This window comes from Brachypodium distachyon, chromosome 4 (genome assembly GCF_000005505.3).
Source record: "Brachypodium distachyon strain Bd21 chromosome 4, Brachypodium_distachyon_v3.0, whole genome shotgun sequence".
NCBI classification, from domain to species: domain Eukaryota; kingdom Viridiplantae; phylum Streptophyta; class Magnoliopsida; order Poales; family Poaceae; genus Brachypodium; species Brachypodium distachyon.
In genome coordinates, this window is record NC_016134.3 from 5041552 (window position 1) to 5065098 (window position 23547).

The window sequence follows — 23547 nt, forward strand, 5'->3', positions numbered from 1 at the left end:
CCCAACAATATATATAACTGTCCGACGTCGTCTCATGGTGCGCCGCTCAAAGGACAGAAGCTGGGTGCTCGTAGAGGCTCGCCATTGGGCGCGGTGTTGGAAAGAAGCGGAAATCTAATTTCACCGGCTCAGAGCACGTTTATCAAATCCAGATGTATTCAGTATTTTAAGTGCACATCCTTTTAGCAGCATGTCAAATGGTGCGTGACATGCCAGCCTACCAGGAAGCCCACAATGACAACTGAGTAGTCAACCAATAAATGGCTGAAGCGATCGGCCCTCAGAAACAAAGTGAAAACGCAATCTAATCGATACATATTAAAAAAAACTCTCTTCTTAAACATAAGATGTTCTAGTTTTGTCTCAAGTTAAATCTATTTTCACCAAGTTTGTAGAAAGTATGTTAATATATACGACATCAAATTAGTATATTGTGAAAATATATGTAATGACAAATTTAAGAAAAATAATTTAGAGTTATATATGTTGGAATATTTTTCTATAAACCTGGTCAAGTTTTAAGAAATTTGACTTCGAACAAAGTTGGAATAACTTTTATTTACGAACGGAGGAAGTACTAATTGTAACTTTTGTTTAAGAATTACATAAGTTTCCAGGAGAAGATATATTGTGGACCAAGAGAAAAACACCAACAATAATTAAGGCAATAAACATACTTTTACAATTTGATATGGACAGGCATCGATATATGTTGTATTGTATCTCTTGTGTGATTATTTTATATTGTCAATTCCTATTTTAGAGAGTTATCCTTTTTTCTCTAACGAGTATGAGAAGAATTAATTCACCGGGTGTAATTCACTCTGTCACTCATACAACGATCGACTTGCTGGGAGCTTGTGAGATTCTGCGTAAGTTTATGTTTGCATGCTGCGTAAGTTTATGTTACATGCACCTTCTTATGTTGAGATTCTGTATATTGGGATTTTGTATGGAGTATATTTCTTGTGTCACTCTTGCTTCTGTACGTGATGCCTAAGTTCTACTTAAGTGAAAGTAAACGGGCACAAAGTATACTTTTTCCTTTGGGCGAGAGCTGAGAAGTAACTCAGCACAGTTAACTAATTTCAGGAACAGGTAATGTGATCACTTCACTTTCCAATGCTAATTACACTGAGAGAGCCGTGACAAATTTTCCCAAAAAAAAAGAGAGCCGTGACAAATTGCAAGAGTTATCTAGGATCCGTCTCCTGAACTTCATATAGATGTTGAAATTTCTTTGCATATAGAACAATTTGTTCGGCAAATGATCTTCCGAGAGGTCTTTTTTGATGAGATTGCAGTGTTTATACTCCATTTGCAACATTCTCTGCTGATGCCTAAGTGAAGGAGTGGTAATATTCTCAAGAAAAAGCCACGTTAATCATGGCATGATCTGCAGATGACCATAAAAAGCTTATGTTAATTTCCGGACAAAGCATTTATATACCTTTTGCTTAGCATGCAAAAAGGAGTATATCTTAACCAAAAAAGGAGTGTAAGGTTGCTAGCTACTGCCTGCTAATATGTTACCCCGTCAGATATATGAACAGCAAAATGGCACGGTGATGATATCATTGGTGATCTACTTTATACCGAACTTATAACATAGTTTTTGTGCAAGCATGAGAGACAGATAAACAGATGAACATATTTTCCTCAGATGCAAACAATATTTTCAGAATAAAACATGGTACAGAGGCGTTAAAAAGCTAACCGACCTACACTGGCAGTCATAGAAAATGATTTGCCTGAAAGCTGAGTCATGAGAAGTGCCCAGGTCAATTTGCTCATTTCAAGAGGCAACAACCTGCAAAATATTACTTTGAAGAAAACCGGACAAAATTGTGAGAACCATGAATCATAAAACAATATGTCTGGTTTTGCAATCTCTCCTCATCTAGATCCATAATTAGTTTGGATAGATCCACAATTTGTTTGGAACAAGAATTGACCATTTAAACATGGGTTCTAATATGACGGAGGGTTATTCTTTGAGCACATAGACTTCCTGGAATGCAGAGTCATAATATGAAGGGCTACATTGCAAGACAGAAGCAATCTTGTGTATGTACTATTAACATTTTTATATTGTGCCGGCTAAACACTACTTGTAAGTTATAAAAGTTTATGAAAACAAACATTCTATAGGAATGAAATAGTGGAAGAGATAAGAGCTTGTTGCTTATATTTGTGCTGAGACAAATATTATAATCTTAAAATATGTCCCCCTTCCCAATCCCAAATTATCACAATTCTGTTTCTGTTGAGCAAGCCAACTAATATCCATTGGGCAAGCCAACTAACATGAAAACCTAATGAACTCACATCAGTTCAGCTATTGACCTAATTAACTCACATCATTTCAGCTTTTGATTAACTGGTTTGTGTGTAAATAATAGAGGAATACTGTGACTTTTAGGTGAAAAGCTATCATAAGATTGAAGGAAAAAGCTGAGAGGAAAGTGGGAGAATTAGAACATTAAGACATGACCACAAGATGCTTACTTTCAGCCTCGGCTAAAGAAAAGTAGGACGAATACAAATAAGAAAAGAGGATGTGCACTGTTTTCTCTCCCTGTTTATTTTCTCTTCCAGAGGATGTATAGTCCTGAACGTACTTAAAAATTATGCTTCTTACTCTAGTTCAATTGAATTGGTGCAGTGGAGCCTTCTTTAGATGGTTATTAGTGAATTTTACTCCAAATGCACTATTGTCAGTTCACTTATTTTTATGACATGGTATTTGAAATTGTATAGTAATCCAACACTTCATCTGGATACAGCAAGATATAATCTAGATCCTCTTGGGCAATTATCAGATCAACAAATATAGGAAGTAAGCCATATAACAAGCCTTTATCTTTTCATGGCATACATTTTCTTTCTTCATTGATTGAATCACAACCTGGGGCATTTCCATCTGAGCAATTAGGCACAAGGGGATAGAGAAGAGAGTATCACCAGGGAAGGAAGACAATACCTCAAATCACAGCAGAGCACAAGGAACTTCTGATGGATGAATGGGTTGCCGTCAAGCTAAAGCAAGAGAAAATCTCATAGGCGTGTAAACACCAAGCTCATTTGCCAACTTTTTTTGAGAGACAGCGAGATCATTTGCCAAATAGATAACAATTTCAGCTGCGATAGCTTCAGTCTGCAAGCGTCAACAGCAAGAATTTTTTTTCCAGTAGCAGCGGCAACAACAATGGATCCATTTCCACCTTGGTAATATCACCCCAGCCTCCTGATTTCATAACGACGTCAAAAGAAACTCCAGTGCGCCCTGCTCCCGCTGAAACCGAATCCTGAAGAGAAAAGAAGTGCATATATTATCTTTCAAAATTGTAGATTTCACACTTCTATTTTAGATCAGTTGACAATTTACATGAAGTCTGACTATATATTACAATACAAATCAAGTCATATGCCTGGTACATAACAAATAAAGCAAGCATTAGCTAGAATCAACATCTCTCTATTCCAATTAAAGCATGCAACCATACATATATACTCTTTCAGCACAGAAGTCAATTCTGATTTTTCTTTTTCTCCTTGCACACACCTCACATGATTATGCTTTGATATACACCGAGAATTACTTGAATAAGGAGAATTTAAAGCCATCAGAGTGAAATTATAAGTATTAAGGAAATTAAGGATAAACACACCTAGACTTCTTTATTTTGCTTGCAAGCTCAGTATGGTGTTTTAGATAGTTCTTCTGCCGAACTATTTGTCAGACAAAAGAACCAAGTAGTGTGCAATCTGAAACTCAGTTTTGAACCAAGTAGGATTTTCTCTAGGTTAAAAAAGACTCCAAAAATATAGAGGATAGCACACCACTGAAATGTAGGAAAAGCCGTACGGTTAGGCAAACTTCCCTGACTATTATTCCCTTCAACAGCGATAGAAAGAAAAAATGAGATAGGCAGCAGTTCATACTGGAATAAACATAAAGCACCAAAAATTTTGTTTACCTGCAATTGGTTGACTAAGCCGAGAAGGTGAAGGTGATTCTGCCTGAGAAGAGTTAAGGAATCGTGAGGAATAGTATAGCATAAGGATTTCTTTAATCAGCAATGTGAATGCCGGTAAGATAAAACAAACGGCACAGCAAGGCGGTGACCTGCTGGTTTGGAAAATTTCTTTACAACTATAATTCTTTACACCAACAATATGTATATATGAGATGAACCCTCCTGTAAAGGTGCCTAATTGACATTATTCTAATCTAGAGCTACAAGCCTACAAGAAAAAAAAAATCTAGGCTAAGCTGGTAGAGCACTGCATACTGTCATTAGCCAAGAATAAGCTAATTATTTAACATATATTCCAACTTGGTTGTTTCCTACGGGGAAGCACTTCCATTTAATTTGATTTTCTTCAAGGAATACGGAAATAATTATACAATGTCAGATCCGCTAGAAAGATGGTTATGAGTAGCTCAATTCTCCTTTTGTGACCACCCTCATATGACTAACCAATTAATAGCAGCTTTCGAATTAGTTTCTCAAATCAGTTTTTAATATGTAAACACAGACAACAAGGGACGAACACCAATCTAGGGACTAATTAAGGACTACTTTGCTGTGAGAAACTTCATTTAGAGATGAGATGACCATGGTGAACCTGGGTTTCCAAAATCCTATTCTTTAATTCTGTCTTTCTATCCCTCTTCCCAGGTCCTGCTTGTGCGGACAGAGCAAACCTGCAACAGGGGTGCTGGCTATCTCCCTGCCATCTCCTTTTTTCCCTCCTTGGTGGACGAGCAACGAGGACACACAGGTTCTGGTGGCTGCGACGGGAGGCAAGATTAGAGTACGGCGGCAGCCGGCAGCGGCACCTAGCAGCAACCAGCGGCGCCGGCAGCTGTAGCAGCAAGGAGCGACGGCGCGAGAAACCCTAGGCGGCGGCAGCAAGAAGGAGTTGAGAAGAAAATTTACAGAAACACAGAGCAAGAAGACGGAGTGGAGAAGAGAAAGATGAGGTGATTTAGAGCACAAAGGGGAAGAGAACGGTACCTCCAACAAGAGCCGCAGCTAGCCATGACAACCCCTCCCTAATCTAGCTCTTCTAAGCTCCATGCCATCGCTGCAGTTCTGGGAAGACATCGTCGATAGGACGCTGGTTTCCGTCAGCGGTGGACCTTGGGGTGGTGGCCGGTGATGTGGTGGTAGCCGCCGGCTGCTCCTCCCAGCCGCCGCCGACTGCGTCTTCCCCAACCGCCGGCGGCGGCGGCGGCGAGCGTCTGCTCTCGCGCGCCGCCCCTCTCAGCCGCGTTCCCCAACCGCGGCCGCTCGCCAGTCGCTGCCGGAACGCCACCCCGATTCCAACCGAACCACACGCACGATTTTGGGCTTTTTTTTTTAGGGAAAGGTGGGCTCAGTCAGGCCTCGTTTGGCAGGCCGGTAATTCGAAGAAAACCCTTGTATTTTACCGGCCCAGAAGCTAGTTTACCCACAAATCCACTCAATACTTCATTTGGCAGTCTGGTATCAACCCGTGTAAGCCCATAAAAAACCCTAAATACACGTCTCTTGGGCCAATTTTCCAGACGCGAGGGGGGTTCGCGTTTTTTACCCGAGACGCGGCGGCGCAAGCGCTCCGTCCTGCCGAGGACTCCGCGGCCGCCGACTAGTCTTACGGCAACCCCAACGAGTCCTCGGCGGCGCAGCGAGCTCTCGCGGAGGCGAAGTTGCGAAGCTCGATCCCGGCTGGCGCTCCGTCCTGCCGACCACTCCGCGGCGGCCGACGAATTCTCGGGCGACGCCGACGAGTCGCAAGTCCTGGAGACTCCGACGAGTCCAACTGCCGCCGCCGCTGCCGGTCCTGCCACCATCTCCCCTGACTCGCCGAGGTTTGTCTAGGGTTCTTGCTCTTCTAAGATTTTTTGCTCTTGGCCTAAGATCCATGGGATTGTTCGCTGGTTAGGAAGACATCTGGTCTCGTGACCTTTTTATGTTTCTTGAACGTTTTGATTGGAAGGCCCTGATGGCACTGTCCGACCTATATACTTCTGAATTTGTTCATTTACAGCGAAACGCTACGCTGTATTGAATATCCTCATGTAGTAACAGAACCTACTAGCTTGTGTATGTGATTGTTAATTAAGAAATTACAGAAGCATAGGCCTGCCCCATGACTATTGATTAATTAGAGTAGTATTTAGTATCAGAGATTCAACTAACAAGAAAAGAATCAGAACTCAGGATAGCAAACTCAGGTTATTCATATGCACCCAATATCCAAAACAGTGTCAGCTATTTACTATTTAGAACATTATTGAACCCTGATAAACCACATAATTTGGATCAGGTTCATTATAGAGCCCGAGTAACATAATAAGCCAAGTATCCGTTAAATCAGCAGTCAATTATGCTTCAGATTTAGGTCATCTTGGTAGGTTAGTGCAAGTTGTGTTTTTTACAGTACAACAGTTCGGAGTTCTCATCATCATGTGCCTCAGCCCTGATACTGGCAAATGAATTACTGGCAAATGAATTAGGTATGTTAGTGCAAGTTGAGTTTATTCTGCCTCTGTACCTAATCCCTAGAAGAGCCGGCCGTTACAGATCAGATCATACAAAAGACATGTGCAGCAGCTTGACAAGTTTGCTTCCCCCTTTTTTTCTCTCGTCAATTTCGAAGATAAATGATCATTGTAGCTAAATTAAAAACACCATGCCTTTTGTATTTTTGCTACAAAAGAACTGGCAATGAAGCTCAAAGCAGAGAGATTACATGCTTTGCACATGTTTAAACTACTTGGTATGATCAGTCTTTAGCCAATGCAGGCAGTAGCATTTCTGTCCTGGTGAGCAGCTTGAAGATTTATTTCTATTCGGTTGTGGCTGATGTGTCCACCATCTTAATCTGTTGGATTGTGATATAGTCATATTTGCTACTGGTGGTGACGCGTGTGCAACTTGTAATTGGTGAAATGTGTTTCTTAGTTGTGATTGTAGCTCCATATGCTGTATGTAGTTGTAGCCTCAACTCTACTTTGCTTCTTTTCCCCCTTCTGCACTCTTATTTTTGAGCACACTAGGATTGTAATGCACTGCAGTGTAGCCTGACCAATGGCCACTACCTACAACCAAAATACATCATTCAGACCATTCTTCTTTACAATTGTTTGTATGTCTGATTATATATTGAGTTCTAGGTTATATATATGTTTGACTACCTAACGTTGTCGATTGATGATTGTTGCAGGTCCATTAGTTGAGGCTGCTACAATTTTGGCTTATCGTGGTGCAGATCGGCATGAAGGGACAACGCTTTACTTTTTTCCGAATGATATTAATCTGAAACAGATGCTATATGTAAACTTTGTTCCATCACTTGTTGTGTAAGCCTAAGTTAAATTGTTGCTTCAGTTGATGTATTGTTGTGTAAGATTTTGTGGTGAACTGATGCGTAATCGAACTATTTCATTAAAGAAAGCTTCAGTTTCCTGTAATGCTGCGTGAATCAGACATACAACCATAACCTGCTTGATTAATTCCCTGCCTACCAAACAACACACTTGAGAAAAGGGATTGTAGTGTATTTTTTGGGAAGTGTATTTCAGGGTATTTGGTGTTGGAATTTTTTTCACCAAATACTCTAGGGGAAAATACTCTCAAACACACTATAATACACCACAACCAAACGAGGCCTCAGGGGAAAACCGTCGTTGTAAAAACAACAAGAGGAGTTACGTCGTGGTTCAGGTGAATTACAACGGGTTTGATCGGGTGGAGTCCGGCTCGTAAGACTGACCAGGTGCAGAATAGTTATTCTACACCGGGGTATAATAGAGTATATATATACACACACATACTGGCTTTCACATTGGCTAATATATAGCAGCATGTCAATCCTTCCTAGACTCCAGATCTTACACATACAAATATGCAACTTTTTTCTTAAACAAGAGAGGAAGATCATGAGAGGCCAACAACTATTTAGAGAGAGCTACTCGGAATAGTTGGTACCGGGAAACCAGAATAAACTTTCAGTGGCAAGTGCTTCTATGTTTCCCCAAAAGAAATTGCTAGAATGGCAGAACATCTTGCAGTTGAGCACAAAAGGGCCTGCAGGTCCAGCCCATATCCAAACTGAAGAGCTGCAAGACGCCCCCACGGTTTTCCCTCGTCCATCCCTCGCACAGAAACTGCTCGTTGTTACATTCCTTCAAGGAAAGCTCGCCATGGAGCGCAGTTTTGGGAATAAGCGGAATCTAATTTCGCCGGCTCGAAGAGCCCCTCGATCCTGTGCAGTATGCATAGCTAGACACCAAAATCTGTTATTTTTTTCCGTAAAAAAAATACATTCTGAGATCACCCAGTTCACCCAACGGCTGAAACGGCCAGCCCACAATGACAACTGACTAGTCAACCAATAAAAGGCTGAAGCGATCGGCCCTGTAAAACAAAGTGAAAACGCAATCTAATCGATGCATATCACTATCTCTCTTCTAAAAGTTTTGTCTTCTAAAAGTTTTGTCTCAAGTTAAATTTCTTCAAGTTTGATCAAGTTTGTAGAAAGTATGTTAACATCTACGACATCAAATTAGTATACTATGAAAACATATATATATCATCATATCATCACAAATTTAATAAAAATAATTTAGACTTACATATGGTTGAATATTTTTCTATAAACATGTTCAACTTTTAAGAAATTTGACTTGGAAGAAAGACTGTTTGATTTACGAAAGGAGGGAGTACTAATTGTAACTTTTGTTTAAGAAATACATAAGTTTCCACAAGAAGATGTAATATAGACAGAGAGAAAAAAACACCAATAATAAGGCAATATACTGTACATACTTTTACAATTTCATATGGATGAGCATCGATATATATTGCAGACCCGTATATTTGAGATCTAATAATGTTTACGAGTTTTCATACAGTAGAGGTTTTTACCTGATTTGTCACCTTTGGGGAGAAATTAAAGAAACATACATGGAAATGTTTTTTATAATGTGTATAAAATTGTCATTAACTAATTGTTCTTCTGGCTAGGGGATAGCTAGATAGCTAGCTTCTCTCCTTAACGTGACGCCATGCATGATGACAACTCTTCGTGCCCGTTCGTGTATAAATACGCCTATCGTGCTCTCGCTCGAATCACTCACTCCATAGCCAGCCATCCTTCAATTCGGACACGCTCGCGCGATTACCAATGGCAGAAATCTGCACCGTGAACAGGAAGTCCCAGTCCTTCGTCAAGCCGGCCGCGCCAACGCCAACGCCTCAGACGCCGCCGCCGCTGCTGGAGCTGTCGGCCATCGACCGCGTGCCCGGGCTGCGCCACACCGTGCGCTCTCTCCACGTCTTCCGCCCGCCGCCGCACGGCGACGGCGCCGCCTGCAGCAGGCCGGCCGAGGTGATCCGCGCCGCGCTGGCCCGCGCGCTCGTGGAGTACCCCGCGTTCGCCGGGCGGCTCGTCGTCGGCGGCTCCGGCTCGGACTGCGGCGTGGCGTGCACCGGCGACGGAGCGTGGTTCGTTGAAGCGGCCGCCGGCTGTAACCTGGAGGACGTGAACGAGCTGGACTACCCTCTCGTGGTCTGCGAGGAGGAGCTGCTCCCCACCGCCCCTGAGGGAGAGCTGGATCCTACAAGCATTCCGGTCATGATGCAGGTATATATGCAGGACTCCTGATATATGTGCATCAATTCTAGTGTTTCTCAAGGACGTGTAATACTCCCTCCGTACGTTTTCTAAACGTCAGAAGTTTATGTTCTAAATCAAATTTCTTAAACTTTAACCGTGTTTATAAATGAACCCACCAACATTTACAAACTCTAAATTAGTTTTATTATATATATATATTGTCATGATGTACTTATTTAACATTCTAAATGTTGATTGATTTTTCTATAAACTTGGTCGTTTGACTTTAGGATAAAGTTAGGATAGGAACAGAGGTAGTAATTGTTTGATAACATCCAAATAATCATCCTCATCTCCATAGTAGAATTAGCATTAACATTTTAGTAAAAAATTCACAAATTTTGAAAGGATATAGGAGATTAGGTTTTATAGTGATCTTCAGTATTTTAGGCAACAAAAGTGAGCAAAATCATAAAGTTCTAAAAGGTCCCCGCTTCTTTTCACAAATTTTGGCGTATTTAGTTTCGCTAAGACGGAATATTATCGATAATAAATTTTAAATAAAATGTAATTTAAATTATAGGAAAGCATAATTATCAGTAAGAAATTTTAAAGACAACTATTGCTATAAATTCCATGTATTAAAAATTCTGTGTTAATTAACCAATTCTTGATTAAAACTTTGTCTTAATCAAACCAAATACGTCGCTCTGATTCATTAATGTCTGTTTAATTACTGTGTAATGATCAACGGCGGTAAGCAAAATCCAATTCGCCGTATCACCAACTAAAGCTAACAACATGCATATAACTATACGTAGTTCGGGTATGTTTGACGAAGATGTGTTTGTCGTTCTGTGTACGTACCTATAGGTTTTAAGCTCGAAAGGGCATTACCATCAGCACTAATTAATATATTTTCCTCTTATCACCATACTTAATCCACATGTATTTACTATATTGGGCTAGCTGCGGTCCATGATAAGGACTGGAGAAAGAATTAATATATGTAGAACTTAGAAGAAGGAATGTTGGCAACAACTGTCCAAAGATTATTTACCCGAAAAAAAAAAACTGTGCAAAGATTATTGTGCTGTCAAACTCTACGTACTCCGACGCCACTGAGCCAGGAATCTGTTGCGTTCATGACTCATGTCTACACAAGACTAGCTTGTTCCATTTTATTTTATTTTTGGAAATAAAGGAATCGCCCCGGCCTCTGCATAGCTTGTTCCATTTAGATGAGTGAAAGACGAGCCAAGTGACTGATGTGAGTCTAATTAATCTCCTTTATCCAAAATCAGTTGATGAGTGAAATGACACTTTGGCACAAGACAGTAAGATTAATGAGTAGCCCTTTAAACAATCACATCCCAAAGTGGTTGAACCGTGCCACATATGAAGTACTACTGCCAGATGGAACTGTACCACAATGCATTGTCGGTATAGTGGAAGATAGAAAGTACCACGAACTAGCTACCTATAGCTAGCAAGCACCACATATGTCCAACAACTGAAGCACTAATTAATTAACACAAGGTATTGATTAATGGTTTAGGTAGCCTTTACTTACCGGTGCCTGCGTACTCTCCAACCGTGGATATATACAAATCCATGGTTTATGTTAATTCACAAGTGTGAATTTTCTTCAATTTTTTTATTTTTAGAATCAAGTGTCCATACTCTTCAATCATTCAGAAGCTTTCAACTCTGTACCTTCTGTTTTTATTTTAATTTCCGGGAGCAATTCAACAGGTGACCGAATTCAGCTGCGGAGGATTTGTGGTGGGCCTGGTAGCAGTCCACACCTTCGCAGACGGGCTCGGCGCGGCCCAATTCATCAACGCCATCGCCGAATTCGCCCGTGGCCTAAACAGGCCCACAGTGAATCCCATATGGGCCCGAGCCACAATCCCCAACCCGCCCAAATTCCCTCCCGGCCCACCACCATCCTTCCAATCCTTCGGCTTCCAGCATTTCGCCACGGACATCCGTCCAGACCGCATCGCCCACGCCAAAGCCGAGTACCTCAAGGCCACGGGCACCCACTGCTCGGCCTTCGACGTCGCCGTGGCCAAGGTCTGGCAGGCCCGAACCCGGGCCGTAAGGTACGGCCCAGAGGCCCAGGTGCAGGTCTGCTTCTTCGCCAACACGAGGCACCTTCTCGGAGAGCTTCTCCCCGAAGGTTTCTACGGCAACTGCTTCTTCCCGGTCACCGTGAAGGCCAGAGCTGGGGATGTTGCCGGCAGCAAGGATTTACTTGGTATTATCCGGATGATCAGGGACGGGAAGGCCAGGCTGCCTTTGGAGTTCGCCGATTGGGCGTCAGGTTTAGGAGGAGGAGGGGCTGGGGATAAGATGAAGTTTGTGCAGGATGATCCTTATGAGCTGAGGTTTGAGCATAATGTGTTGTTTGTGTCGGATTGGACGAGGCTTGGGTTCTTGGAGGTGGACTATGGCTGGGGCGTGCCTAGCCATGTTATACCTTTCAATTATGCGGACTACATGGCGGTCGCGGTGCTCGGTGCTCCGCCGGCGCCGGTGAAGGGGACTCGGGTCATGACGCAGTGCGTGGAGGAGAAGCATCTTAAGGAGTTCAGGGATGAGATGGAAGGCTCCTTTTAGAGGGTGGTTTGTTGTTGTTGTTGTTGTTGTTGTTGTTGTTGTTTAGCGTGTGTGCGAGTGTGTTTGTGTCTGTGTTCGCCTCGAATAAATCTACCGTGGAATAGCATCGTTGATCCTTTGCTGCTGATCTGAAGAAATACTCCATGTGGTATTGAGAAAAAGGAATTTTTTTTATTGAAAACTCATATTTTTTGCACATGCATGCAGCATGTTACTTGCCATCTAGCTATTCTCGTTAAGTGAAGAGTATATGTTTTTAATTTTGAATACTTCCGTATGTTAACTAAAATATTTTTCGCAATAACGTGCAGAGCATCATTTAGTATGTACGTGAAAACACATTCTCACTCATAAAAGGCTGCCCATCCACCACCACAGCCACCCATTTCCTGAAAATTTGTTAGGACCCACTTAGACAATTAATTGAAATGTAAGCAATATACCTTTGTCTAGTGTTCAGCTAGAACACAAGCCATGCGCGGTGGCATTTCCAACCGGACACCAGGCAAGGTGTACTGCATCATTTCGGCTGCCTAAGTGGGTCCTAATTAGGTTTTTTCTTAAATTTTTAGGAAATGAGCTAGTGGCTGTGGTTGTATGCGTGGGCAGCCTCCTAGAAGTGGAAAAATCGAATTGTCAATATATGGCACCACAGATAGTGTCTATCCGTGTAAATTGATTAAGTTTGTTGAAGATTCTCAAGTGTGGACCGTACTTAGCAATCAAGTGAGATGTATACTCGGAGCACGCCCACCTATGTCGGCTTCTGCATCATCTAGCAGCCGCTTGTCCCCTCCCTAGAGTTGGCCATCTCACCTCAAAAAAAGAAGAAGAAGAAGAAGAAGAAGAAGAAGAAGAGAGTTGGCCATCTTCTATGGCGCCTGGTTCCTGCCTCTTGGGCGTTGGAAACCGTTTTGCAATGTCTATCCTCACTCGTCCACACCGCGCCAGAGATGCAGATGCCAAGCTGAGACCAATAAGATAGATGTATATGGAGTCTGCCTCGTTTTGTGACTAAATTGTTTCCTAAAACTTCACAGAAGTGTTGAAACGAAAAAAGTGACTGCAACTTTAAGAAATTCCTCCCCCACAAAAAAAAACTTTGAGAAATTTCTGATATATACCTTCATTTTAGCAATTCCATATTAATTAGTATTCACAAAAAGTTCTCGGTGCCACTCGCGGGGCATTACACTAGCGTGAACTGTTCTTAACACATAACCTCCAAACATTATATTCCAAATTTGAAGTAATAATATGAAGTAAACATTATATTCCAAATTATATCCTGATAGAGTATGAAAAGATCATGAGGATGAGTGTTTTCATTTTTATCGTCTTTTTAGAAACACCAATACTTTTGTTCCATCTATCGTCTCTCTCAATATATTTAGCCAACTTTAATACAAGTATCTAGAAAAATAAATGCCACTAGATATAAGCACTAACCTGTTCAGATGCACTGCCGACTAGTTTTACCAGATACTCAAAAATAAACCTGATCGAGCAACCTCCATTAGTTGTATGCATGCTGTTGAAGCATGCTTTCTGTCTATATAGGTATGGGGTCATGGAATTACTTGATGCGAAAGTGACGGGTCCTTGTGCTCTATTCCCAGGGTCCCCTATCGTGCTTTCCCCGTAAAGCATGCCACCCTCTGCCCACTTGAGCTTTTACACCTTTGAAACTTGCACAGTGTAAAATTTTGTGTCTTTATCGTTAAACTAACTTGAGCTACATTCTGTTGAATGATACTGTATATCTGCATGTACTTTACACTGCTTTAATCCCTGGAAAAAACACATTTATTCAGAGATATAAGGGTAGTACCTTTCTGTTCTATGCAGTCATCGTATACAGAGAGAAAGTAAATGAGTGGACAAAACGTAGGAGGAGACGGCTCATGATACAGCACACAAGTCACGATAATAGTCAAATGATTGAATTTCTGTGTCTTTATCGTTTAACTAACTTTAGTTACATTCTGTTGAATGATACTGTATATCTTCATGTACTCCCTCCTCCGATCCTAAATTGTTGTCGAAATATTACATGTATTTAGATGCATTTTAAGAATAGATACATCCATATTTGGGCAAATTTGAGTTAAGAATTTAGGATCAAAGGGATTACTTTACGGTGCTTTAATCCTTGGAAACACACGTTATTTTTTTATTTTTTTTGCGTCTGCTTTGGCAGATTTTCAGAGATATAAGGGTAGTACCTTTCTGTTCTATGCAGTCATCATATACAGAGAGAAAGTAAATGAGTGGACAAAACGTAGGAGGAGATGGCTCATGATACAGCACACAAGTCACGATAATAGTCAAATGATTGAATTTGGAATGAAGAAACGATCTCCTGTCTTATTACAAGCAACACCTACTAGCTAGTTTTGTACTTGCTGCAGCTGGTGCAGGCCAGGCAGCATTACACAATGACTCAATGAGGATCGAATCAACAATGCAGGAACAACATCTTCGATCTCAAGCTGTTTTCTTGGGGGCAAGCCTGGACTTGATCTTCTCCACCTCCTTGGTCCCAACCTGGAACGCCTTGGTAAGCACATCGTTCGGCACCTCGGGGTTCGCCCCGAAGAGCGCCATGGCGAGGGACTGCGTGCCGGGGAACTGGCTGTTGAAAGCCGAGATGACAGAGGCAGGAACATCGCCATTGTTCTTCTGGAAATGAACCAGGCCACGGGGGAAGACGAAGACGTCGCCGGCGACGAGGGTCTTGGAGAAGAGCCTGTTCCCGGCGGCGGTGACGAAGCCGACGTCGAGGGCGCCGTGGAGGACGAAGACGACCTCGGTGGCGCGCGGGTGCGTGTGCGGCGGGTTGAGCCCGCCGCCGGGCGCGTAGTCGATCCGGGCCATGGAGACGCCCAGCGTGTTGAGCCCGGGGAGCTTCTCCACGTTGGCGCCGGTCACGGCGGAGCCGAAGGTGTTGTTGGTGTCGCCGGCGGTCGCCAGGCCCTTGAAGTAGAAGTCGTCTGCCGAGACGGCGGCTTTACAGGGGAAGCCGTTGAGCTTGAGGCCGCCGGAGGATGTGAGGTCGGCGACGCAGATGTCTTGGAGGAGGTCCGGGTCGCCGGAGATGGACGGGGTCGGGAGGGAGAAGAGGAGTAGGGCCATGATGGCAGTGGGGAGAAGCAAGCAGCTGGGAGAAAGCGTGGCCATGGCTCTTTGCTCCTTTGATTGAATGCCTCTCTGCACGATCTTCTTTACTCTTTTCTGCTGATGGAATTGGATGCCGAGTAGACAGAAGATGTGGACGTATTTATAACAGGTGGGGACTAGTAGAAGGAGATTGGGGATTGGAGTAGGAGGAGTGAGTGATGTGAGAGTGAAGGTACGCAATGCGTAGGAATTGAAGATGACCCGTTCACCCTAAGAAATGTGTGCTGGCCGTGGGAGGTAGCTAGTCGGAGAACGTTGCTGGACGAGTACACAAGGAACAACGGGAATTGCTATTTTATTTCAGACATCTCTGGCACCCTCTTGATACTAAATTTTTGATTCAAATTTGCCTAAATATGAATGTATTTATTTTTAAAAAGCATCTAGATACATGTAATATTTCGACAACAATTTAGGATCGGAGGGGTAGTTTTGTTGTGGTAGAAGAATTTTTACGTTGCGGGTCAGAAACTGCCGCAAACGTCTCAGCCTCTCAGGAGTGATAAAAACAATAATTCAAAGTTGCATCTTGAAGAGACTCCTGAATGATCACGTTGTTAGATCTTGCCATTCAAGCTCGACCAAGCTACACGCAGTGGTGGAGGCAGGAAAGAAGTTAAGAGAGGACAATTACACACTCTTAAGAGATATAATTAAATTTAGAAGGGACATCAATGGTGAAAATAAGATTTACTTTGATATGACATAATTGAATAGGGGCTACAGTAGCCCCCATCGGGCTTAAGGTGGATCCGCCCATGGCTACACGAGTCCATTCACGCTGCAGCCACGATGCGGAGCGGTGCGGTGCTGCAGGGTCGAGCGTTTGGCTGGGCCCTGTTGGACCCTCTGTTTAGCCGGGCCGGGCCGGGCCAGGCCTTCGTTTGCCCTTCTGGGTGCCAAAATCTAGGGCGGGCCAACGGCGCGCACCGGACCTCCTCAGGCCTCTCGGGCATCGCCTGAAATCACACAGCGTCTCGTATATCTGCAAAAAGGGGCTTGGGGCGGGAAAGGATCGAACGCTGGAAAATGAGGCTGAAGTTTCTCGAGAGCATCACGTACGCTTCACGCAAGGAATATCTCGAAAATGTGGTACACGTGAGCTCGCTAATCTTTCAGCTAATTGGTTTAAAGTGGAGGGAAGAATAGATGCGGCGCCAATGAAGTTTTGATATATATGCATGATGGGTTCAGCTGCCTTATTTAATTAGCTGAGCCAAAACCTACATATACGGATGCATAAGCTAGCTTTGCGCTCGCCATGAATACACCCCCTCCATGGCGCAGAGGAAACGAAGAGAGGACCGGTGAGGCTTGCGCCATCAGCTCCTCCTGGCGATGCGAATAGACAAGGAGGAGCCGTGCATCAAATCAATTCTTCCGAGACAGCTTCAAGGCCGAGTGAGTTATGAGATTCGTTTCTTCCTCCTCCCGGTTGATTCTCTCATCTGTTTCACAAAGACCACAGCAATTGGAATGAAGTTTCACGGAACCACGATTTTTTTTAAAAGAGAATTCAGCTGACCACAATTTTTGGGGGCATAATTGATCTTCGTCAATGTCAAACAGTTCACTTCAATTACCGTGTTTGATAACGTTTCAGACATGCGAAAAACCACATGTCAGTGCACACTTGATAAACTGAAACCTAGCGGTCCATAGGCTCGGAAATCGGAGCACGAACATTGCTTTGGTCACGACACGACCAGGCGAGCTAGTAAAGCTTGGACTCGAACAAGAATACCGTGCCGTTGGGGACTCTTTAAGACCATAGAGAGCCTTATCCAATTTGCAAACATAGTGTGGAAGCTTTAGTTTATTATGCTACTTTCTTTGTTTTCTCCGTCCAACAAAGAATTCTTTGTTTTCTCCATCCAACAAAGAATGTCTCAACTTTGACTAAATTTGAATGCATCTATACACCGAGTCATGTTTAGATACATCCAAATTTTGACAATTGAGATATCTTTTGTTGGACCGAGGGAGTACCAAAACTTCAAACGAGTAAGTTTGATCACCCTAACTTTCAATATAACTGGTACTCAACCCCACTCAAAAGGGAGTGGCCAGCGGAGTGACTTGGTTTTGCACACATGGCATCCCAATCATAGTTTTGCACACATGGCACCGTAAGAATGCTGTGAGGAAACAATAATGACGAGACAACAAATAGAAGAGGAACACAATACAAAAATTCAGAAAGAACCACTTCCTCCCTAATATACAGTTGGCAGCACAACGGCTTTGAGTTTGAATTCAGGGCATAGTGATTCATAAACCAGAAGAAATAATACTAGTCAACATTCCGTGATCAGTTTCTTCTCAAGAATTACTACTTTGTACATACACAGGTAATCTACACATACCATAATTATTGTTTGCCCCTTGTATTGTGGTGTATGTAATAATTGACACTGGTAGCTGTCAGCAAACTGCGCAGCTACTTTGTTGATCTCGGTGATGCAACAGAATGTTAAATCCATAATAGGTCAATGCCTGCTGAATTTATAGCTGGTGTTCCTTTTGTTATCTCACTGCAAGAAAGCAACCAAATGAAGCTCAATTCATGATTTTCCCTGTGCAGAAAGGACAGATTGAAAAAAAGAACTGCCGAACACTAGCTTTTAAGCCAGACTGAAAACTTGAGTGTGCGATGCGAATACGCAATTGCAGGAAACTAATCATGCATTTAATGTACAATCAGGAGAATGAACAAAAACTATGAATAACCAAACTCAAGGGCTAAAGAAGCCTATGGAACATAGATTGGGTATTTTTGGGCTTTGGTTCGGACCAAGTAAGTTTGCAAATAATCATTCAGTTTTCCCAAGTGATCAGACAGGAATAATAGATTTCAATACCGCTAACCTACAGCCTATCATACTTCAAATAATGATGCAACTAGTTCGGAAATATGTAGTCTGTCATAAGGGCAAAAACTAATGTGAATCATGTTCAATCAGTCGTGAATCACCTTGTCGGTCAGGTATAAACTATCCAAAACAGCAAATCCTGCAGCAACACCACCTTCGTCTGATGAAGAAACTTTTGTCCGCATCAAGTAACCACACTGGTCATTCATGACCACCTTATCTTTGTTGCTGGAATCAGAAATCAAGTAATTAACTCTTAGTAAAAAAAAACGTCTTATAAGGAGTACTAGTGTTTCTGAATCTTCGGTTTCAAAGCATTGGTTTTACCGTAAGTAGGCTCCATATATGCCAAGTTCAGATATTGTGAGGGCCTCATGGGAAACACCACCACGGACCAGATTAGCAAGAGAAGCTTTTGGAAAGATTCTTTGCATCAATATGTAGGCTGAGAGAGCATCTCCTCCTTCCTTCTGGAGTCTGATCAGAGTCTCTCGCACATCAAGACCGTATATGTTGTTCCCTGTAGATGAATAGCATATCAACTAACAATGAGAAAAATAATACACATATGTTCTTGTTAAAAAACCAACCTCCGCCTTCGCGTTGAGGCTTCAAAACAAACAAGTCAGGTGTTTCAATTGCAGATTTCACAATCTCTTCATCATCCAAGCTCCATAGCCCTGCAAAGCATTGACGAAGCTTCGCTATTTCCTCCTTATTTTCAAGAAACCTATAGAAGGAACACAAGATGGTCAGGAAAAACATGAGGCTTTCAATCTATAATAAAGAGTGATAATTGATCTTAATATTGATAGTAGCAGTAGTACACCAATAATCCAACAGCAGTCTAATGTGTCTTACTACCCTAGTGTTTGGTTATGAATATATTCACTCGTGTAGATCTACAGTGTCATATGAATTCTGCACAATACGAGTGCATGTCAACCTTTGGTGCTGAAAATTGATTCACCTTTCAAGCACATTAGGTTTTGCTAGTTCTTGTTGAATCTTCTTGGTCCCCACTAAATGGTATGATATTGAAGGACACTTTACAGCAGATGATTGTTCCATCAAGAGCCTTGCACTCCATTCCTAGAATATACAAGAAGCGTGTCATGAGAATTAGTAACAAAACCAATTACTAATCATCCACAGCCCATAGGCCCCATACAATCATTTTTCTTTCAGTATTGACCCTATTTCAAGAGAGAACATAAAATCAACGTATACTTGGAAATGTACAAGCTTAAGGGTACTGAATTTTAAAATGATAACATAGTAGCTCAAAAGAAACACTTTTTAAGTCAATTGGTTTCCAATGAGAGAATCATAAAAATATGATGCGTCGGCAGGTGGAAACAATGTGCACACATACTGCTTCTGAAGGATAATCATTTGGTGTATAGCCAGCTCTAAAATACACCACAGCAACCGTCCTGCCATCTCTGCATTTTGCCAAAAACTTAATGAACATACTGCAAGATTACAGCCACTGCTCAAATGCTAAGCACAACGCCGTAAACAAATAATAAGCCGCCATTGAGTACATACACCACAAGAGTTCCATCTGGGAGGACCTGGCTTTCAGCCTCCACCTCTGACAAAGTTTTCCTAATAGTGGTTACGCCATGTGTAACAAATTGTCAAGGGAACACAATTTAATGCTGTGACTTTTGATGTTGTTACCAAATAAACAACCAATACTTAGAATACCCATGCAACGCCACCACAAAATTATCAAACAATTTACTAATTGTAGGATATCAATTCGGAAGAAGATGTTGGGCACTGGATTGGAGACGAGCAAGTAAACAAATCTACTACGTGCTAGTTATAGTACCCAAAAAAGAAGAACAATGACAGGATTGAGCTCTAGGTTATACTGCCAAGTTATACAAGAGATGATAATTGAATGCAAGAACTCGAGAGAAAGAAATGAGCATCATTACAAATAAAGTGCCAATGCAGATCACAAAAGGATATGATTCCTTCAAGTATTTGACAATCCAGTATTGGTCATACATATTTCTTTCTTCGGGCTGAACAATCATCATAACTACAGCACTGAGCATTTCATGAAAAAAATGTGTCAGTAATACTCATTGGTTAGCTATCGAATATGCATGATTCGACTAGGGTGTACCGAACCTGTCAACGTTAAACTCATCCCATGCTCTGGACAATGCTTCTGCAAATTGCTGGCTTGCCACATTTTCAGGAATCCTTTTGGAGTCTAGACATAATAAATTTCCATACTGATTAATCAAGACTCTGCATAGCAATACGTGAAAGCTCAGTTGATATACTCATCATAATGATGACCAAAAAATGGTGATAAAAATATGGTGATCAAAATTGACCATATAGGGACAAAAGAAGAAGAAGAAAACTGCATAAGTATATTCACTGGTATGAAATGGAGGTTACTGTATGTAAGAAACTAAATATGTTTTTGTTTCTCAATTTCATTTCACCATCACTGAACATAAAGCCATTAACTGAAACCCTGTACTTCTGTAGTACTAGAGTAGTACTATGTGAAACTCTTGAAAATCTATAGCTAAACTTCTTTATCATGCACTGTTCGCGTAGGGGCACTAGTGCAACATTAGCTGGAAATTAGAAAAACAGGTAGTTTCCTTATTGGTTAGGTTATTTCCTTAGATATCTTACATGCAATAGAGATAAGCATCCATAGAGTTAGAGATTGTTCCTCAAGGGTCCCTACAAAGCGATAGGCATGCATCAGGTATAAATTGAGCATGAAAGAATAAATTCTCCCGTCTGAAGTACTTTTTTTTAACAAAAACGGCAGCGCCGATTCTATTAATTAAGAATTTGGATTTACTCAAGCGCTTTCGCGCAAAAACTAGAAAATAAAGAGAAAACAAAGCAGTATGCCAGTTTATTTGTTATGGTCCCATAGTTCTCCCAAAGTCCGTCCCCTTTATCCAAGGCCATCTTCTGCACGGTAGTTACCGTGAAGTGAACCACATAAACCAAGAAATGCAGAAGGTACATGCTATAAATCTGATATTCGTTCATCAGTTTTAGAGATGAGCAATTTGCAAATTAATCACGGTAATGTGTCTGTCGATAATTCCTTCTACTATGTGGGATACATTAAATCAGGACATTCATTTTGAATACCAGAGATAAAATATTAAGTGAGTAGCAAACAATCCTCGTACTCTGCCATGTGTACAAATCCTACTTATCCATATGTAAGCATATTTCTAACAACACAACTCAAACTCATCATAGTTTTTGAAAGTGTATGAATCATATTTCTAAACATAGAAATCATATGTACAATATATTTCCATATTTCTGGGGAAAAAATTGTAAAGCACAAATACACTCAAGCATAGCAATGTAAATACTATAGACACTCAGTGTTCAAATTTACCTGTGAAGCTTAGTCACTAAGGAACAAAGCCCTGGAAAGGATACTGAGATAGTATTCATCTCTATTTGAAGAAGAGAATTGGTTTCTGAATCCAGCATATAATCTGATCGATGCAACCCTAGTCGAATATTCTAGGGAAAAAATAGCATTGTCAGTACCATACTAGCAGGACATTACCCAAACAAGGGGCCTAGAGACTAGATGGATCTAATAATATTCTTATCTAGAACTTGACTCGATAGTTAAGATTACGCCAATCACCTCCTCCTTGTTTATATCCATCATCTTCCTGTGAATCTCTAAGAGCCTGGAAGTGAAATCATCGACCTGCCTTGTTCTGAAATTACAACATGGCCAATCGGGATGACTGTATCAGTCCAACAGTTCCATTTGAAATTCTTATCATATTATTGACAATCTGATTCATAGAGCATACAGCCTCTTAAAAATTAAGACATCTCTACAAAGATAGTTGCCATGATCTGATAAGCTGAGACATCTGTTGAATTTGCAGGCAGAGAGCTCTAAACGAAAACATGGAGAGACTAACACGACAACGGAACTCACTTGGACAAGGAATCCTGTAGGAAATCTCCATCCAAGCTAACACGATCCACAAGCTCGTTGAAAATGGGAGCCAACTCGCACGCCTGACTCCAGAAAGATTCCGGGAGACGCGCCGGGAGCAGGGAGATTGGAGCATGGACCAAGCCAACTCCAGGAACTGTTCCTGATCTCTGCAAGAGGACATCAAAAATGTTTGGTCAGGACAGTAGCTTACGATCCATCCGAAGTTCCGTTCGTCACATCAAAGTCCCGCACAAAGATTGCGCATCAGGTGCCCCGACCTTAGCAGATTGATTGAACCGAGGAGACCACTCAGACCAGGAGCCAAGAACCTTACCTGCTCAGCTCGGTCCCCTACGACGAGTCCGTGCATCGCGCACCACGCTGTCGCGTCCCGCGCCATCTCCTCCACGGCCGCGGGGTCCGGCGACGGCGGGTTTCCCTTGGCGGTGCTCATCGCCGGCAGTGGTGGGGCGCGCGCAGAATTTCTGGGTAATTTGAGGGGATATATTTGGCAGCTTCACTTTCAGTTAGGAGTATAATGTTTGGAAGCTGGAACTTTATAGCTGTGGTGGGGATTGGAATTCCTATGAAAAGGGAGGGGGCTGCGCAGAAGTAGCAGGGTCAGCATTGGTCTCTGTAAAGAGTCTGTGCGCCTGTCGCTTTCTCTGCTTGGGCAGCCTCCATTCCAACATTGAAATTCAGAGAAATTTTGGTTGATTAAAATGCAGAGAAATTTCACTTTCTCTTTATCAATTCAAATCTTACACTTACAATATTAGTTCATTATGCGGATATTTGGACCAAGCCGAATGCAAACCAAGTTGCTAAATATAAGATGTTCTAGCTTTGTGATAAAGTCAAACTTAATTAAATTTGACCAAGTTTATAGAAAAGTCTACCGATGCTTAGATTATTTTTATTAAATATGACATGATATATATTTGTATATTTTTATTTGATATTGTATATATTTATTATTACATTTTTCTATAAACTTATCAAACATGAAGAAGTTTAGGAGAACCTATAAATATCTTATATTTAGGGATGGAGGTAGTGATATATTATAGTACGCTAGAATAACTCTGGAGTCATAAAAATAAAATTGTTCTTTCTAATGGACCTCTCGATACCTAGATTACTAATATATCTGAAATATATTGGAAGACAGCATGAAAAATGATGTTACAAGTTTGTATTGTAAATTGTTTCATGCTCCCTCCGACTCATATTAGTTGTCCAAGATTTAGTACAAAGTTGTACTAAATCAGTGACAAG

The 23547-nt window shown here is 41.8% G+C and overlaps 3 protein-coding genes and 3 long non-coding RNA genes across 10 annotated transcripts; 3 read left to right on the forward strand and 3 right to left on the reverse strand.

Moving 5' to 3' along the window:
- Window positions 1-1022: 1022 nt before the first annotated feature.
- On the reverse strand, window positions 1023-5341 carry LOC104584389. 5 transcript variants are annotated; one of them, XR_001408029.2, is made up of 6 exons: window positions 5025-5341; window positions 4633-4905; window positions 3981-4023; window positions 2984-3308; window positions 1722-1823; window positions 1023-1396 (listed from the first exon to the last, which is right to left on the reverse strand). It is a non-coding gene; the product is annotated as an uncharacterized LOC104584389 (long non-coding RNA). The 5 variants fall into 5 exon arrangements; XR_001408030.2 differs by having other exon boundaries at window positions 4633-4798; window positions 5025-5340; XR_001408031.2 differs by having other exon boundaries at window positions 4712-4905; window positions 5025-5340.
- Window positions 5342-5542: 201 nt separating this feature from the next.
- On the forward strand, window positions 5543-7465 carry LOC100837807. The gene is made up of 2 exons (XR_732091.3): window positions 5543-5860; window positions 7219-7465. It is a non-coding gene; the product is annotated as an uncharacterized LOC100837807 (long non-coding RNA).
- A 1648-nt stretch (window positions 7466-9113) lies between these two features.
- LOC100838324 (acyl transferase 5) lies at window positions 9114-12435 on the forward strand. The gene is made up of 2 exons (XM_003575839.4): window positions 9114-9639; window positions 11368-12435. Exons 1-2 carry the CDS (start codon window positions 9181-9183, stop codon window positions 12235-12237), a joined length of 1329 nt encoding a protein of 442 aa, XP_003575887.1. The 5' UTR covers window positions 9114-9180; the 3' UTR covers window positions 12238-12435.
- A 2104-nt stretch (window positions 12436-14539) lies between these two features.
- LOC100841970 (germin-like protein 5-1) lies at window positions 14540-15609 on the reverse strand. Its single transcript, XM_003575848.4, has one exon. It carries the CDS (start codon window positions 15415-15417, stop codon window positions 14725-14727), a length of 693 nt encoding a protein of 230 aa, XP_003575896.1. The 5' UTR covers window positions 15418-15609; the 3' UTR covers window positions 14540-14724.
- A 931-nt stretch (window positions 15610-16540) lies between these two features.
- Window positions 16541-23042, forward strand: LOC106866840. The gene is made up of 2 exons (XR_001407831.2): window positions 16541-16818; window positions 22214-23042. It is a non-coding gene; the product is annotated as an uncharacterized LOC106866840 (long non-coding RNA).
- Window positions 17586-22798, reverse strand: LOC100840147 (glutathione synthetase, chloroplastic). Its single transcript, XM_010238915.3, has 13 exons — window positions 22604-22798; window positions 22267-22436; window positions 21961-22036; window positions 21700-21830; window positions 20439-20561; window positions 20274-20354; window positions 19842-19922; window positions 19666-19735; window positions 19261-19382; window positions 18881-19020; window positions 18618-18810; window positions 18392-18518; window positions 17586-17951 (listed from the first exon to the last, which is right to left on the reverse strand). Exons 1-13 carry the CDS (start codon window positions 22721-22723, stop codon window positions 17949-17951), a joined length of 1437 nt encoding a protein of 478 aa, XP_010237217.1. The 5' UTR covers window positions 22724-22798; the 3' UTR covers window positions 17586-17948.
- Window positions 23043-23547: the final 505 nt, after the last annotated feature.